General features: G+C 36.8%; 4 protein-coding genes across 4 annotated transcripts; 1 reads left to right on the top strand and 3 right to left on the bottom strand.

The window, feature by feature from the left end:
* Positions 1-312: 312 nt before the first annotated feature.
* LOC119981326 (3-oxoacyl-[acyl-carrier-protein] synthase I, chloroplastic-like) lies at positions 313-3,457 on the bottom strand. Its single transcript, XM_038824412.1, has 8 exons — positions 3,137-3,457; positions 2,195-2,553; positions 1,676-2,107; positions 1,399-1,572; positions 1,188-1,301; positions 942-1,043; positions 775-841; positions 313-664 (listed from the first exon to the last, which is right to left on the bottom strand). The coding sequence occupies exons 1-8, from the start codon at positions 3,300-3,302 to the stop codon at positions 597-599; spliced, it is 1,482 nt and encodes a 493-aa protein (XP_038680340.1). The 5' UTR covers positions 3,303-3,457; the 3' UTR covers positions 313-596.
* A 4,239-nt stretch (positions 3,458-7,696) lies between these two features.
* On the top strand, positions 7,697-9,719 carry LOC119981352 (B2 protein-like). The gene is made up of 5 exons (XM_038824444.1): positions 7,697-8,721; positions 8,826-8,926; positions 9,011-9,094; positions 9,195-9,305; positions 9,407-9,719. The coding sequence occupies exons 1-5, from the start codon at positions 7,926-7,928 to the stop codon at positions 9,446-9,448; spliced, it is 1,134 nt and encodes a 377-aa protein (XP_038680372.1). The 5' UTR covers positions 7,697-7,925; the 3' UTR covers positions 9,449-9,719.
* A 2,811-nt stretch (positions 9,720-12,530) lies between these two features.
* Positions 12,531-13,029, bottom strand: LOC119980318 (mediator-associated protein 3). Its single transcript, XM_038822973.1, has one exon. It carries the CDS (start codon positions 12,950-12,952, stop codon positions 12,704-12,706), a length of 249 nt encoding a protein of 82 aa, XP_038678901.1. The 5' UTR covers positions 12,953-13,029; the 3' UTR covers positions 12,531-12,703.
* A 1,309-nt stretch (positions 13,030-14,338) lies between these two features.
* Positions 14,339-17,603, bottom strand: LOC119980236 (F-box protein SKIP8-like). Its single transcript, XM_038822854.1, has 3 exons — positions 16,851-17,603; positions 15,769-15,965; positions 14,339-14,950 (listed from the first exon to the last, which is right to left on the bottom strand). The coding sequence occupies exons 1-3, from the start codon at positions 17,313-17,315 to the stop codon at positions 14,692-14,694; spliced, it is 921 nt and encodes a 306-aa protein (XP_038678782.1). The 5' UTR covers positions 17,316-17,603; the 3' UTR covers positions 14,339-14,691.
* Positions 17,604-18,348: the final 745 nt, after the last annotated feature.

Below are 18,348 nucleotides of genomic sequence, written 5' to 3'. Positions count from 1 at the left end.
TCTTAGTCCCATCAAAAAATATTAATGTTATTTTTCCTAATGATACCCTAATCTATTTCAATTAATATAAACATGAACAATATAAAGTGTAATGGGTCAGTAAGGAACAATAGGTTGATTAAGCTTGAGTTGTCAATATCAAGCCACAAAGTACAGTAATTAGCATCTAAGCAAGTGGGTTTTGATTTAACTTTATTGTCGGCGTAAAAGTTAAGTTAGCTTAATTAAACAACAGTTTCTTTACACTAATTAAACTATAAAGTACATAAGATTATTACATCAAACTTAGACTAGCTATTAATTAGATAAATAAAAGATAAATAGGTAGAGAAGCACATTCTCTGGTTCAAAATGACTTGACTGCAACGCTTTTATTATGGGAGAACTGTTTATTTAGTAATTAGATAACATTGAATTCGCTCTCATCAAACTGATGAGAGTAAATGAGAAAATTCAAGAAAATAATTCTGAGAATTAATTTATCTCTGTCATCCTGTCTAATAAGCAATGTTGCTGCCCGAAATCAATGATTTTCGTAAGGGGAAAAACAAATGAAGGAGAAAAAAGATGTCATGCATGCCTTGAGTGAGTGTTGTTTAGGGTGTGAAAGGAGCAAAAACCACCACTGAGTTGTGCCCTCCGAAGCCGAAGGAGTTAGATATAGCTGCAGAGTATTACAAGAAAAATAGATTGCATAAGTTTTGAAGGTGTACTTTCTTTTATGGAACAGAATGAGAGCTAGATAGATAGAGAGAGAGAATATTTTACACATACCAACATTAACTTCATGCTTCTTCTTCACGTTGGGAACAGTATCGATCGTAACAGCCGGCTCCAAGTTCTACAAGACAAATATTGGCATGGAATTGCATTAGGAAACTACTTTAAACATTCACAAAATTGAGAGACGCGTATGTGAAATGTGGGTTTTGTTTGCGTACCTCTTGGTTGATAGTTGGATGCAGCCAGCCAGTGTTGATTGCTTTTATAGTTGCTATGGCTTCCAATCCACCAGCAGCCCCAAGCCCATGTCCAATCAGCGACTGAAACCGGAAAAACGTGCGAGCATATTTAGGAACAATGCTTTATAGTCGTGCGATTAGATTTGTTATTGTTAATAGATTTTCTAGTTCAATGGAGATACAAAATTGAACTGCATGTATGTAGATATAAAGAGCGTTTCTAACCTTAGTCCCATTCATCTTTATCTCAGATGTGTCCTTGAAGACCTTCTTGACTGCACTGACCTCTGCTAAATCCCCTGCCAATGTTGACGTTGCATGTGCATTAATGTAGTTCACCTGCAAAGCATTATCGTTGCCAATTTGATATGACTTCCTTCCATGAAAATTAAATCTAAGATCCCTTTTGTTTCAAGATATCAGTGAATGCCTCTACCTCTTCAGGGGAAACTTTAGCATCTTCTAAGCTCTTGGTAATGCAAGAGGAAACTCCAAGACCATCTGATCGAGGATCAGTCATATGATGAGCGTCACAAGTAATGGCTCCACCCAAATACTCAGCGATTATGGTGGCGCCTCTCTTCATTGCATGCTCCAAGCTCTCCATAATCTACTCTCGATCAAGAAATTTCGTACCATTTATTAGGGAACGCAAAAAAGATGGGAGTAATGTCAATGCTAACAAAGCCAAAATAAAATTGACGTTTTGGTACCAGCACACCAGAGCCTTCTCCCATGACAAAACCATCACGACTTTTGTCCCAAGGTCTTGAAGCTTTCTGGGGTTCGTCATTTCTTTGCGACAAAGCCCGGCAAGCTATAAAACCACCAACACCTGTAGGTATAATGGCTGCCTCAGTCCCGCCAGCCACCATGATATCTGCTTCGCCTCTTCTGATGTGATTAGCAGCTGCATAGAAGCAATAGTTTGCAGTTGCACAAGCAGTTGAAATGGAGTAATTTGGTCCCATTAAGCCAGTGTCTATAGCTAACAATGCTGACCCCATATTGGTTATGGAATAAGGGATAAAGAATGGAGTTATCTTCTTGTGTCCCTTTTGTATAAGAGCTTCAACTCCATTGCTAAAAGCTGTTAAGCCCCCCATGCCTGTTCCCACCAACACTCCAATTTTTGTCCTGTCCATCTGTGGGCCGGATAGATATAGTATTTTCGTTAGTTCTCCTTGCAGTAATAGGCGTAAAACATCTGACAAGAAAGTAAATTGACTTACTTTTTCAAGGACTTCAGTGCCCAGGTTGGCATCCTCTAGGGCTCTTCTGCCAGCAACCAAGCAGTATCTCCAGCAATCATCAAGACGGCGATCGTTCTTCCCATCAATGTAACCTTTGGTAGAAAAATTATGGATCTGACCACCAAAACGGACTGAGAAATCAGAAGCATCAAATCTATTGATTAGACTGATCCCACTCTCTCCCTCGAGGAGTTTGTTGTAAAACGTGTCAATGTCATTGCCAAAAACTGAAACTAGACCCATGCCAGTAATAACAACTCTTTTCTTGGGATCTTTTTCTCTCTTTGGTGCAGAGACAGTTGGGGAAGCCATTGCCCTTATTGTTCTGCATTTTGGAGCTGAAGGAAGGAAACTACATCAAAATCTAAACCTTCTTATAGAATTAAAAGGAAAAAAAAAATCAAATTTTCTTTGCAATGGCTGATTGTTAATGGCATAAGATATATTCATGAGCAACAGCATCAATGAAGCACAAGTTTAAACGATGATCAATTTTATGTCCCTTAAATGCCCAAAATAGAAAAGGTAGAGACAAGAATATCATCTAGATCAATCTGTAGTGGCAACCAGTGCTGAGTTAGCTGCATTGAAACAAAAAGTTCTGCCCAATAGCATGTTATAATGAACAAGCTTTTAGCTCCCAATTTCAATATGCAACTCTATAATAATGAACTGAGACAGGAAGTTTGATTCTACAGATACACAAAACATTATTTTGAAATTTCAAATATGAGCTTGGCATTTTCAGGAACACCTGACAGGCATGCTTCATTAAGAGCAACAACTCACCATGTAACGTAACAAACACCAAACACCAACAAATACAACTTGCATACATAAATACTCAAAATTGATCAGATAATTCTGGATTCGTATATATCTTCCTTTTTGTGATCAATTAGGGACTGATAAGGCGCATACCTGTAGTAGAAACAAACCCACTTGCCCTAGCCCCTCCTGAACCCATTTGCATGTTCTCCCCTGCTTTAAGCCCATTGTACTGAGCAAGAGAAGGCCTAGTCGCTCCTCCTTCTCGGCTTCCAAATAACACAGTTGAAGAACAAGCAGCTCCAGCAATGACTGTCATTTCTCCTCTCCTCCTCCTCTCTCTCTGTTACTTGATGGATATATGGAGAAAGAAAGGAGATAATAACAAAGAAACAACTTTGTTTCTTTGTTATTGACGTGGGTTTGGAAGATCCGTCACAAGAAACCCAAAATTGTTGGGCGATGATTGCCATAATGGAACACTCCTCAAACATTTTGTTTTAATCGCTCAACTACTACAACCAACCCACATGAATGCACCAGTGACCAGTCTCGGCTGGCCTATTATAAATGGTAAATGCTTCCCTGTTGGATGTTGAGCGAATTTATGTAATCAAAAGATACTCGAATAGCATCGTTCTTTCAACTATTTTCACAGCCGTATGGGCCAAAATCCGCACTTGCAATAATTCGGTCAAGCCCAACAGGTCTACCGCTTGGGCTATCTTCGTACTAAAGCCCATGCAAGTCATACAATCGAGCTCAACAGGCCCACGACCTGAGCTATCTTCTCAACAAGACTCATGCGAGTCATACAGTCGAGCCTAACAGATCCAAGACCCAATGCTTACCAACTCAACATCCATGTGCCCATGGCGGGTCACGTGAGACAGAACACTATAAATACAGAGGCCCCGTCATACTAAAGGGGATCGAACTTCTAGAGGTATCTTGGGCGCTCTCTCTAAACTTGCTCAATTCTCTCACTACAAATCTCTTTAACCACCAGATGATTGGACCATTTGTGAGCTTTGTTGACCCGGCCTTAAAACCAAGATTGTTTTATTACTTGAAACTATTACTAGTGATTATATTTGTGTCATATAAATAATCTCACAAAAAAATTCGGGGGCAGCGGACCCACGCTATTTTAATTGTGCCCCTGTTGGACTAAAATCCTGGCTACACCACTGGCTGATGTGGTTGGGCCAACAAAATGTATTGGTATAATCATGTAAATTTGTTGGATTTATTTTTGGTGTAATAGAGGTGAGACCCAATATTGATTTTGGTGTAAATATGAGTGTGTTTTGTGCGTGGGACCCATTGGAGAACAGACATGGGCCATGGGTTTTCCCATTCTCCCGTATTGGTCCTAATTAAAATGGAACCAACAAATTGACTTCATTGGAAACATTTTTTTTTCATGGTCCAACAAATGAGACAATAAAATCAATTCATGCCCATTTCAATTGCTCTTTGTCCGTTTGTGGTAGGGATGCACATGGGTCGGGTCTATGGACATATCTCACCTGACCTGCATGGGGTCGGGTTAATGTTTTACCAACCCTCACCTGACCCTCTTTTGATGTCGGGTTGGGTCAAATGGGTTGGGGTCGGGTATGGGTCAGGTCGGGTTACAGAATAATAGGTCAATGTTAATACTTAATAGAAAAATACTCCAAAAAATAGTCTAAAAACCTGCTTTGGTTGATATAGATTGCAGAATAATAGAAATTAGAAACATCATTCCACATTCATCCATTCCCATATGCTCATTAAATTGCAGACTTGCAGTAATCCAAAATAATCCAAAAATACCAACAGTTCAAACAAATGACAGTTCACAAATTGACAAAATTTAACAATAGTCCATACTCTAAATTCTAAAATATGCATATATATCATACAATGCTAATAAGTAATCATAAAATCAAAAAGTTATGTAGTACATTTTCTTCAAATTCTTCATTTTTCATTCTTCACTCTTCAGCAATCACCTGTTAGATTAAAATGATACATCAAGTTATAAACCTATAATAGCAATAAAAAGTAATGGTAATGGAAAATTGGAAAACAAGTTTACAAAACAGTAGTTACCTTACCTTTTGCACTGCTTAATGCTCATTCCATGATAGCAAGGTCACACTCCACCATAATTTCAGGCAAGCCCATTTCTATATTTAAAAACAAGCGGATTAAGTTAACTAATTGTATATAGTCAAACACAAATGTAGAAGATTATATAAAAAAAGGTAGAAAGTTAGTTACCATGTTCAATTTCTTGTAGTTTCTCAACATCTTCCATCTCCGCTTCAATGTCCATTGAAAGTGGTTTCTCCCTTAATCAATTTTGTGCACATACAAGGACCTCCACTGTTTTTGGAGATAAAGAGCTTCTATATGGCCCAATAACTCGACCACTAGTGCTAAAAGTAGATTCTGAAGCAATTGTAGATACCGATATGGCTAACACAACCCTAGCCACACGAGAAAGAATAGGATATTTACTGTCATTGACCTTCCACCAAGCCAATACGTCAAACTTTTTCACTATAGTTCTCACAAGTCTCATCCAAATACCTTCCCACCTCTGTCTGATTCACCAAACTCTCATCAGCTCTCATTCTCATGGCCACCCTTGAAGCAAACATCCTCACACAATCTTCATCATTGATTTACTAGGTGGCTAAATTTGGTGAAGACTCTCTCCTCTATCATCTGTACCATCATTAAAGTGATCAAACAATTTTGTCAATGTGTCTTTCACTTTCTCCACCATAACCTCCCTTTTAAATTGATCATGGATCTCCTCAAAGTAATATTTCAGATATTTTAGCTTATAACGAGGATCAATGACAGCAGTCACATATAATAAGTAATTCATATTGTCCAAATTATCCCAGTATTTATCAAATTTTAACTTCATCCGATCAGTCATAAGTTTCATGTCAACGTCATCACTTTTGCCCTTGTCCAACAATCTACTATGTAGTAAGACAATTTCAATGAAAAATGAATTTGAACTAACGGTTTTAGAAGTAGAGAACCTCAAGGTCATATGATAAAAAAGTTTCAAAAACCACAGAAGTGACCTAACATGCTTCCAATCTTGTTCAATGGGTGGCCAATGTTCTTGTTAACTTTCCCCTTCCCTTTCTTCACACTACTACCACTTGTCATATCACCAATGTTATTTTTCTCAAAATATTTACAATATCGTCTATCATCCACCTCGGGTCTCTTAAATGCCCTTTTATACTTAATAGCCACCTCGGGTCTATCAATCTTCTCTTTCAGCCTCCCACGTGTGACTTGCCGACAGACCACCCGGATAGTCATTAGTGGATGGTGGTTGAAGGTGGGACTTGGGAGAGGTGGTCTGGTTGTGGAGAGAAATCTGAAGGCATGACACTCTTTTGGATTACTATTTTACCCTTCAAGTAATTATAAATATGTTAGTTTTATTCGAGTATATCTCTCGGTATTAATTCGACATTTGTTCTTCGACTTTGTAATTCTTCTACTAAGGTTTGTAAATTTTTAAGTTGTTAACGTGGTACTAAGTAGTTTTAATATTATAGAATGAAATATTAGGTTTAAACCCTTTCCAAAACAAAAATATGAGTTTTATTTACATCCCAATTTTTATCAATTACACCTCAGTATATATACTTCTCATAGAAATTAAAAAATAACTAACTACACCCTAATATATTTACATCCAATAAAAGTTGAAAAATAACTAACTAAACCCTAAATAATCAAAAACTAATATATTTATTAAATATAACCCAATGACAAAAAAAAAAAAGAAGCAAACAATGATCTTTTTTTTTTGGTAAATAAATAAGTAAGATTGCAATAAAAGATGTACAATACACGAGGACATGTCTCAAGAAAGTTCAAAGAGAGAACTTCAAAAGAGACGATAAAACTCTCACAACTAGTAACCCAAGTTAACTAAGAAGGTATAAGTTGTATCCTAGAAAAATAGAGGAACTCCACAAAAAACTGAACCAAAACAGATTCCAAATTTACATAAAACAACTCCAAAATCTACACGAAACAAGCTGAAGTCATCGATTTGTTGTTTCCGAAAGAATCCACACGAGCTTCTTCAAAACGATGAGGATAGACGAAGGACGCCGAGAAGATTCTAGAGATCAAGAATTGAATATCAGAGATAGGTTACAAGTCAAGTTTGAAGTGGGGTATGTTAATCCTATACCTAAAAAAACATATGGTAAAATGTTAATTGACAAAAATTGGAGTGTAATGGATAAAAAATTGAGGTGTAAATAAAGTTCAGAAATAAAAAATTAACCAAATTGAGGCCCCACACCCACGACACGTCAAGACTCACATCGAATTCTTAACCATTTAAGTAAAAATTCTTCAGTGTGAACATAATAATATCCAAATTCAAAGAATCTCCTAGAAAGGGTAGACCTTCTAGAAAGTCCACAAAAAAAACAAATTAACATAAAACCAACCACATCACCCACTCTCTGTCTCTCTCCAAGCACGGCTTGCCACGACGCCCCCTTAGTCACGCACAAACCGCGTTTTCTTGACATCATCACCTTCGTCAATTAAATAAAAAATAAAAAATAAAAATCCAAGTATGAACTCACATCATGAAATTATCTTATTATCTCTTATTTATGCGACTTTTTCTACTTTGATAAATACACACGCTAACCCAGTAACCTTGGAATTCGTCATCGACTTTCCTGGAAGTTTCACAAGATTTTTTCTTTATCTGTGAAGGTTTCTCCTTTCATTTCTTCTACTCCTCTCACTTGCTCTGCTTCACCATTTGTCATTGATCACAAGATACCCCAGTCGTTTTTCTCTGTGATTTCATTGACTTTGGATCTTAAAATTCAATACCCAGTTCGTGATTTTGTGTGATTTTGTGTGATTTTGCTTGTTAAAGATGGAGAATAACCATCAATCGTTCTACCAGTTTAGTGATCAGTTGAGGCTGCAGGGTTCGGGCTTGGCGAATCTGTCACTCAACGACTCGATTTGGAGCAACTCGTATGCTTCGAAGAGGCCTGATGAGAGGAAGAATTTTGATATCAGAGTTGGTGGAGAAATCAACAATAACAACAACAGTTCCTTCAACAACACCACCACCACCACCAACGGTTCCTTCAACAATCTGAAGCCAAAGGGGTCTGATTTCAATGATTTTAATGGGTTCAATTCTGATTGGAAGATGGGGAACAATTTTGGGGTTAATCAAATCAATCCAATCTACCCAAACAACAACAACAACAACGGTTCCTTCACCAATCTGAAGCCAAAAGGTTCTGATTTTCATGATTTTAATGGGTTCAATTCTGATTGGAAGATGGGGAACAATTTTGGTGTCAATCCAATCTACCCAATTAGTCCGATTGGGTCTCAGAAGGGTGTTGGGATTGGAATTAATGGTGGATTTAATAAGGAGATTTATTCAAAGCCAAGCAATAATTACAGCTTTAATGTTAATTTGAAGACTGGGAAAAGCAAAGCAGAGGATGATTATGGAGGCAGAGGAAGGAGGAAGAACAACAAGAAGAGTGAAAAAGACAACAATAGCGAGAACAACAAGGAAAGTAAGGGCGATAAGAGGTTTAAGACATTACCACCATCAGAATCTCTTCCTAGGAATGAAACAATTGGTGGGTATATCTTTGTCTGCAGCAATGATACCATGGCAGAGAATCTCAAGAGACAGCTCTTCGGTATAATCCCATTTCTCCTCTTTCAATTTCATTTAGTATTTGTTGAATTAGTTTCTGGGTTTTGTGGATTTTCTAAATTATGGGTGTTTACTTGTATGATCTAGGTCTGCCTCCACGTTACAGAGACTCTGTTAGGGCTATAACTCCTGGATTACCCCTCTTCCTCTACAACTACTCCACTCACCTACTCTATGGAGTCTTCGAGGTTTGCATCTGTTCTCCCATTTGAATTGAACCCATTAAAATCATTGAAATCTTACCCTTTTGGTATGTTATTGTGTGTTTTTAGGCTGCAGGTTTTGGAGGGACTAACATTGATCCTTCTGCCTGGGAAGACAAGAAATGCCCTGGTGAATCACGCTTCCCTGCTCAGGTAACAATATTGGTTCAAAACATTTGGTTTAACCGGATTTGAATATCATGGGATTCTTTATGGCTATGCATTGCATTAACATCTTGTTTTTGGTAATCAGGTTAGGGTTGTGACAAGGAAAATCTGTGAGCCATTGGAGGAGGATTCATTCAGGCCGATTCTTCACCATTACGACGGCCCCAAGTTCCGCCTTGAACTAAGCATACCAGAGGTAATGAATGAATCACCTTGTGAAGGATTGAGGGTGGGTTTCTGATTATTTCATTTTGCAGATGTAAGGGCTAACACTCTTGATGGTTAAATTTGTTTCAGGCACTGTCTCTGTTGGATATATGTGAAGAAACAAGTCCTTGAAAGCATATACAAATCATACATACAAATACAAGAAGAGAAATGGAAAGAGTTGATAAAAGAAGAGTATAGAGAGTAGAGGAAGAGGCTGAGAAGGGAAATGTACTGGGGGGTTGATGTATGGAGGCTAAATATTTTGCTGAGCCTATGCGATATATAAATTATATGTACTAAGGCTGTTTTGCCTGGTCTTATGGCTTTGCATATACATAATATATGTATTGGACTACAGGAGCAAGCAATAATATGAGATTATGGGGTGCAATTATATTGTTGTTCTGTGGCTACTAAGGATGTTTGGATTTGTTATATCTTGATTTTATATCTCATTTTTCTTGGAAAAAAGGTTTTGGTGCTCAAAGTTTCTCGTCTCATGTTTTGGTGTGTAATGTAGGATTAGGGCTGAGCAAATTGGGATAAATGGCATTTTTTGACACAGATTTCTGATTAGGTTGTTAAAGATTTCTCACCTATTCCCTAATGAGTATATCTACCTATTCCCTACTGAGTATATCTACGTTTGAAATTGGATAATACTACTACTATAAGGGAGCTTATAAACTCGCTCGAGAGTTCCTATTCTCTCTTTCACCGACACATTTATGTTTAGAGATCAATTTCTCATTCACCCGATATTAAATTTTACAATGTAAATCTACTACGTTAGATCTATTTTTGGAGATGAATGTTTTTCAAAACAGACCCATTCCTAAGGACGTGTAAATCCCACTTTGATTTGCGCCCAAAGTAGGCACATTGCCGCAGATATCCAACAACTGCTTGGACATCAAGTGTTATGCCGCGGGATGAAGTATGTAAGAGGGGTTGAAGCAGCCAACAACACACCCCCTTTACCTTGTAGGGCTTGAAAGGCTGAATACTTTTCCTCTCTCAGAAATAGAACTCTAGTCTGTCAGTTGCTCTTCTATACAGTCGAGTTAGATTACATTACATTACTTGTTATGCCACACTGCTCTTTCTTCCTTTGCTTGGCTGCACCTGAAGTAACTCATTCCCAATCGAATTTGCGTTGCAGATGAGCTCAGTGACGTACCTGAATCTTTGCGAGCGCTGGACGAATTCTAAATGAGGGACCCTTTTAAAAAAATTAAATGTGGTATATTATTTAAGTATGACTCTTCTAACATTGTTAATGCAAAATCACTAAGGGAAATTTTATTTACACCACATAAAGTATTAAGTTTACATCATTTTTTTTACCTTATAAGTTTACATCCATATTTGATAAGTTTACACCAAATATTTAATGGATATCCTAAACTACCCTTAATTTATAAAATTATGATTAACAAAGTGTTAAGTTTACACACCTCATTAAAAGTGTTAAGTTTACCCACCTCATCAATTGAACTAAAATTATATTCTGTATTTCAGTCAAGTATTTGACAATGATTGTTTCGTCAAAATTGAATTGCTATGCAACAAGATGAGTCAGGAAAATTCAAAATGTTGGATTTAGTTAAGCCAAATCACTACTATAATCAACCATGAATAATTCACCACTTATCATAGTCTCTTTCGTAGATGCATCCTCCTACATTGGAAGAATATATAATTAGTGAAACTGAACATTTTTTTTGAGGACAAAAAAAGGCAAAAACTTCTACAAAGAAACAAAACATATACTAAACCCGTTAAACATGGTTGGCCTATGCTCAGTAAAACAAAGAACAAAAAAAATGGAGCATGTAAATTATTAGAGCAAATTTTTGAAATTCCTATACTTCTATATTCATGACAACACTGCTAAAACAGAAGTCCCTTATGTGATGCGCATATTATTATACACCTTTTTGCTTATGTTTTTATGTTGAATTGACTTTTTGTTTATCGAAATAAGATCGGATTTTGCATAAATTATATTTTTTGTGCTTTTTCAGCTCCTTACGCTCAACAGCTGCTCAACCTATGCTCGAGCATAGATGTCACAATATTGACCAGCAGCTAACGCTCAACAGGCGCTCAACAGCTGGTCGACAGAATAAAATCCGAGAATTAGAAGTTCGACTTGTTTTAGAAGTTTCATTTGTGTGAATCGTTATCTTCCATCTTCAACACTTATTCAATAAATCTAGCGTTGAAAAGTTTTTGGCCTATAGAATTATATCTCTTTTTGAGAGAATTTGTGTGTAAACTTATAAGTTTCTAGTATAATATGTAAATACATATTTAATATTTATTTTTAATAAAGGGTATATTTGTAATTCCAAATAAGGATATATATGTAAATAAAAAAAATTAAAAAGTTATGTAAACTTAGTAGTTTATGTGGTGTAAATAAAATTCCCCAATCACTAATTATGTTAGTATAATCAAAATTTCCCGTCAATAGACAACATAACAAAATCATTTCACATTTATTGGTTTTGAAGTTGAAATGGGCTATATGAATTATTTGACTAATTTTTTTTTTCCAAAATGGGGCTTAAATGAGTTTGGAACAATATTTTTCAAAAAACACGAGGTCTGAGAATTTGGTGGCCCTGTGCGGCAGCCCGTGACACCCCACCCGAGGGATGCCTTTGGATGAGCTAAACAGCATAGAGAGACCGCTCGGAGTTGCCTGATTGCATTTTCTTATGGAGACTTGTTAGGTGGATTATGCAGGTTTGGCAACAAAATTAATGTCAATGCAGGATTGCGTATGGTTTACACGTTATTGGCGCTGGACTTGAGCGAAAAATTGTTCACCAATCAAGCCCTGTTTGGTGGAACAAGACTTGCAGCAAACGAATGGGTTGGGGGAACTTGAGTCCTAAGACTAGGTGTTGTGCTATCTTTTTTCAACACCAACTACGTCTTCTTCAAACATTGCTTGTTGAATAATTCAATGCAGTTAGGAGATCACGCAGGGCCTGAAGATGAGCTTGTTGTTAGTGGTGGCAAAAAAAAATCGATTCCAAGTCGGTTCTAGATCCGACAACATCACGTGTTTATAAAATATTTCTATGTCTGTACCCTAACCCAACTCGACCAGCCTTAAGGTGTTTAGGAATTCCATAACATGTTACACATCTATAATGATTTTAAAAAAAAGAAAAGAAAAGTAGAAACACAGGCCTAATTAAAATAAATACGAAATTGAATTTTTTCAAATTAGTACATTGGGCAAAAACTAGAAACTAGACGATAATCTTCAAAAGGAGAAGAAATTGCATCTCAATCCTCTACAAGTCCAGTTTGAATTCGTTCGCACAATTGAAAGAAGAGAGAAAAACTAGAGTCTAGTTCGTGACCTTAACGCTTTGTTTGGGTATTGTTTTTGAGTAGTTGGAGGAACTCCTCGACCACGCGGCGGACAACAAACTTATAAGGCGGTTGGCTCACGTCGAGCCCTAGCTTCTCGGAGGCCGCTTTCTGGATCTTGAACTCGGTTATCTCGTACAAATTGGCTTTCGCTAAAATCCTCTTCACTCTCTTCTCTATCTTCTTCTCTGTCTCGCGATCGATCGTCGCAACTTCGCCATCGTTTCTCTCCGCATCCATTGTTGACAGTTAGCAGATCCAAGATTTTGTATTTCGTGGAGCCCGTGGAGAGGTTTAGGGTTTCGGCGCGTGTTATATGTGCAACTGCGCAAGGTAAGGTGGGAAGTATGACGTGGTAGCTATTTAAATATGAGGGGAAAATATGGGACTTCAAAATAATTTGGTGGTGCCAAATAGCCTACATTGCACAATGCTAGAATCATTGTTGTTAAAATCTCGATTTTGATCGTAAGGTCGTACGATTTGAATCGATGTAAAATCTCAAAATTGATAAGATCTATCGATCTTACTTTACGATTTTACCGATCTTAACCTTAATAGACTTATGGAGTCATGAGTTTATGGGTTGTGGTTTATTAATAATGTATTTATGTTTATAATCATAGTTTTTGTTGAAAAATTGGTTCTAATCTATTAACATAATATAATCTTGCACAATTATTGTGCTTGTTTTTCATAGTTCAAAAAATTATAATTTTGTGAAATATTAATATGTCTATAAATAAATAATAATCACATTTTTTAATTTTTTATTACCTATAAACTATAGTATATTATATTATGTTAATTATTTATTTAGAAATAAGTAATTATATTATTTTACATTTATTTTTTAAATTTTATAAAATCTTACGTCGCAAACCTTCCATCGATCTTATGTAAGATCCCGATTTTGACAACCTTGGTTATACATATTCTTTTGACTTATAGTACTAGTATAATAGTGTTTTTGCACCCATATAATGCACGAATAATAAAAACTATTCAATTCACTGAAATGCTTCGTCTTAGAAGAACCAACATATTAAGTGAGTTCTAAAAAAAAATGTATGTATAATTATGTTTGCTATAAAATATTGATCTAAAAAGATATTACTAAATATGAATTGGGTGAGGTATATAATTTCCTTAAACATCTAACATAAAATTTCAAGAAAAACAAACAAAAATATATACCAAAATAACAAGATGCACAAATGACAAGACAACTCCCATTGACCACGTGTTACTTTTGAAGTTATTTGGCCCTCAGAGAGGCTTTGGAGATACATAATCGATCGAATCAAACAATTCAATAACTAAGTCAGTGAACTCCTCAACCCTCAGCAGAACTCAATCTAAAGTTTATTTATGATCCCCAATAAAGAATCTTCCCCATACAAGTTTTCAAAGAAAAACAGTTTCCAGGCTTCAATACATATATTCAATACTAAAGCATATTCTACAGCATGTACTACTTCAACAAACTTACAATCCAAACTTAGTATGGGTTCTGGACAAACATGAGCAAGAAGCACATTCAAACCCCAGCAATTACTTGCCTGCTGGACTTTCACGTTTTCATGTATTCATGACACACTACCAAGTTTCATTCATGCCAATCCATTAGGAAGATCTTTAATTCTACTTCATATTTTCTTCATCACCCAAAATTTTCTCCAACCACAATTGCTTCAAACAATGAGCATTCGCATTTGACTATCACATGTATATACAGACATACTGGTGATAGCAAAATTCCTCCAAGTTACAAGAGAATGAAGGGAAAAAAAGAAGAAAGAAAATGATGACACTTTGCCATAAACAACCAAAACTTGTAGGTTCGGGGGAGAGGAGAAAGGATCTTCCAAAGAAATTGTCAAGGAGAACCAAGCAACTTCCACCTGTTCATAAATACCCACTATTTTCTGTAATCAGTATGAAACAATCATTAATATTATCTCTCCTACTTATCCTTCTTAGGCATGCACAATTTGTTGATCCATCATTGCATCCTCCATCATCACTGAACTGTGATGATGCACCATATACCAGCGGGCATTATGGAACTCAAATACGTTCGTCATGTTAAATGGTCCGGTGTCCATATCGACATACGCATTCATTGTAACCCAAGCCATATCTGTCAGCACCCGAACTCTGACATCACGAACCTGGAAGTTGACTCCTTGCTCCCAATCAAAACCAAGCCGCCAACTCTGTATGACAGAATTGTATCTGTAGAAGGAAAAAAGACATCTCATCTCCAATTTGACTACAACCACCAAAACAAGCTTCAGCCATCCTTTTAAATCTCTCGTAATTCAAATACATTTATCGATTCCCTGTGCTATGATCCCATACATGCAAGTTTTATTATCATGCATCGATGCCCAAGTAAAGTTACCTAAGCGCAAAATGTCAAAATGCACACAATTTAAAATGCATATGGGTTCGATCCCAATGATGTTCTAACCAAGAGACATCAATGTTTAAAAGTGTACATAGTTTACTAAAAAATAGTGACTTGAGAAAGAGATTTTTTTTTTCCTTTCTTTGAGCAGAGATATAGCCAAGCTTTTCCAGTAGAGTTATGCAGAATAGAAGTTAAGTTACTCAGTGTCAAAATAATAGTAAGTCCCAAAGCTCTCATCAAAGTATCGAACTAGACTAAAATTTATATTTAACAACCTAAGCATACAACCAAACCCATGTGATATTTGTAAAACACTCTGGTCCAAGCTTGTCCAAGTAACATAAATGCACTTTAAAGTACACTCGCTTGTACATGATGCTTTACAGTTTATCCCAGAGCTTCAAAACTAATAGCATGAGAGAACCCCCCTAGGAGCATAAATCTAACAGAAATGTTAACACTTCACTAAAGCATGTCAAAAAGTCAAAGCTAACAATAGATCAACTTAAAGCTAATATCCCAAACAGCTATAAGCAAAGCTCATCCATAACAGGTGCAGAGTTGTTAAGTTAAAATATCATCAATGCAGGGAACAGAGGTACACATTCATAACAACCAAGTTAAATAGGAACCACCATACCCAGAAAAGAGTTCTCCAGAGGCATGAACACACTTCACATAATCTGCATTGAGCCAATAACTGCTCATGGCCGGAAGGGACCTTTCTCTAATAATATTAAAGAATTCTGCATTAACATTCACAAGGGCTCTTGTAGCTGCATAATAAGCCTTCCACCCATTGACTGGAGTCACACTATCTTGTTCCAATGTAAAATCCTGATACATTTATTCTTACATCAAAAAGGTCCAGAAAGCAATCAACATTAAAGAGTAAAGGCAACATGGAAAATGCCAACAATTTAAGAAATACAGAAAAAATCTCTTGAAATGGAAACTAGCAACAGAACATTACCTAACAATATTTTTTCGAGACACAAAATTGTACTTATGAAAGAGAAGATACCAAGAAGATATCATCTTTGATTGATTTACAATCCAAAGCATTGATTACTGCTCTAACCAACAACCTTACAATCACAGTAGCAACTAAATAAAGTATGCAATCATGTGTCCCTTAAAAGAAATAAACTGATTTCCTTTCCCACAACGTCTCTTATATTTCTTTCTTTTCGAATGCTCCAAAACATTAGGGTTGCTCCATGATACACAAGCAGACAAAGAAAAGCAAAGCAAAATTCTTTCAACTTACAAATAACTTCGAATACCTAACTGGATAAGCTACTCTCTCCTATAAGTTCTTACAGGACAACCTAAAAGACCCTAAAAGTTAATCAAACCCTAAAGAAAGCAAAAAAACAACCACAAAAAAACCAAAGAAGAAGCAACCATGGGGACAAATATAACTTACCAGTTACCACTTCTACTCTCTTGTACACCAGATTACCACCAAATTTCATCACTTCTTCGTTCAAATAATCAGCTTGGTAGGTTATTACATAGATTTTTTTTTTTATTTCTATTACTCTTTTTTGTTCAGTTTCTGGTGAAGTTCTCCAAAGTGAAAGCCTTTGTTTCACATTCTCATTCAAATAATACAAAGAACAAATTCAACTACAATATAATCAACAAAATATATACAATTAATCCAAAATAAAATTAAAACGAGAAAAGAGAGCGAACAAGCGTAAGTGTGAACCCTACCTTGTGATAAAGCGCTTTCCAAGCATTATCATCATTAGCAGCCTTTCGCATCAGTGAATTCGTCATTGACAGCCTGCACAGGCTCGGGTAATCCAAGTAACTAAGAGCGTGCGTGGTGATCTCCGGCACCAGCTGTTCCATCATCGAAGCACCCGTCTGCCTCTCCGCCGCAACAACCGTCGCAGACGCAGTCATCTCCGTCCCACCGTCAACGCACCCCGGTGAGGAATCCGGAACACCGTTATCTCTCTCGATGATGCCCCCGTTACAGTTGCAGCAGCCTCCCTCGTCCTCTTTCCTCCTCGACAACGTCACGGCCCTACCCCCGTCGCCAAGAGATTTGGAAGACTTGGAATTCGATCGAAACGTGAGAAGAGCAAGTAGAAGAGAGAGTAGGGTTAATGCCGCGGCTAAGAGAAATTGATGAGACAAGAAATTGGAGAAGAGGCTATAATTGATCTCCATTCATACGACATGAAAGCCAAATAGAACATGAAAACCCTAGGAATTCCGTTATCTGGTGCGGGCGTAAGAAGGGTAGATTGCGGAACCCGTGTTTACCTTACAGAGAGGAGCTTTCAAGGATGGGTCTATTAAGGCAGTTTGATTGGTAACGGCGCCGTTTCGGTTTTGAAGACGCACGATTGATCGATGGATTCTTGGTAGAAGCTGCACAACTGCAGCGGATTTGCAGAGTGACGGATGGTTTCGTGGGTCGTAAACGAAGGAGAAGAGGGACTCGTACGTGCGCGTACTGGGGCCGACTGGGATGTGAAAATATAAATATATATAATTACTCTATTTGGAGCGACGTCGTATCTGGTTCTGGAAATTTTATCAAATAAAACTAGTTTCATTTTTTTTTTCCGGAACCTCCTACTTTCAAGCATGGACAAAAGTTGCCTCTCATGGTAACTTTAACTTTCATTACAGCGAAACTGAGGTGACAGTTAAATACTTGAGCTGAATTTTTCCTATAAATTATTGTTTATTGAAAATTCTCTTTTATTTTAATTTATGTTTGTTGGCTGTAATGGTCAAACCTCCATGCATATCATATTTAACACCTCATTGTTTAATTTCTTCAAAAAAAAAGTCATCTACTAAAAAAATTAAGCACACAAGACGATTTTAACGTTTAAAGACTTGGAAGACCATCGAACTCATTCTTTAAAGTACAAGGTTGAACGAAAGACGATTTTAACGTTTAAAGGCTTGGAAGACCACGGAACTCATTCTTCAAAGTACAAAGTTGAATGACTCAAGAAAAAAATGAAAGGGCTTAATCGACCCGTTTTACAAAGTAAAGGGAATTTTTTGATACTTACCCCCATCGTTTTTATTCAAACAAATGTCGACTCAAATTTTCAAACTTTTGCTTTGCATTGCTGAAATGGTTGAAAGTCATTACAATTCCCTTCAAATTTGAATCCAAGGTTGTTGATAAGGTCATATCAGTCCAAGTCTACACGCTGCATATGCAGTATAAATTTACTCC

The sequence above is a fragment of the Tripterygium wilfordii genome, chromosome 16, assembly GCF_013401445.1.
Source record: "Tripterygium wilfordii isolate XIE 37 chromosome 16, ASM1340144v1, whole genome shotgun sequence".
Taxonomy (NCBI): domain Eukaryota; kingdom Viridiplantae; phylum Streptophyta; class Magnoliopsida; order Celastrales; family Celastraceae; genus Tripterygium; species Tripterygium wilfordii.
This window is presented reverse-complemented; position numbering and strand designations above follow the sequence as displayed.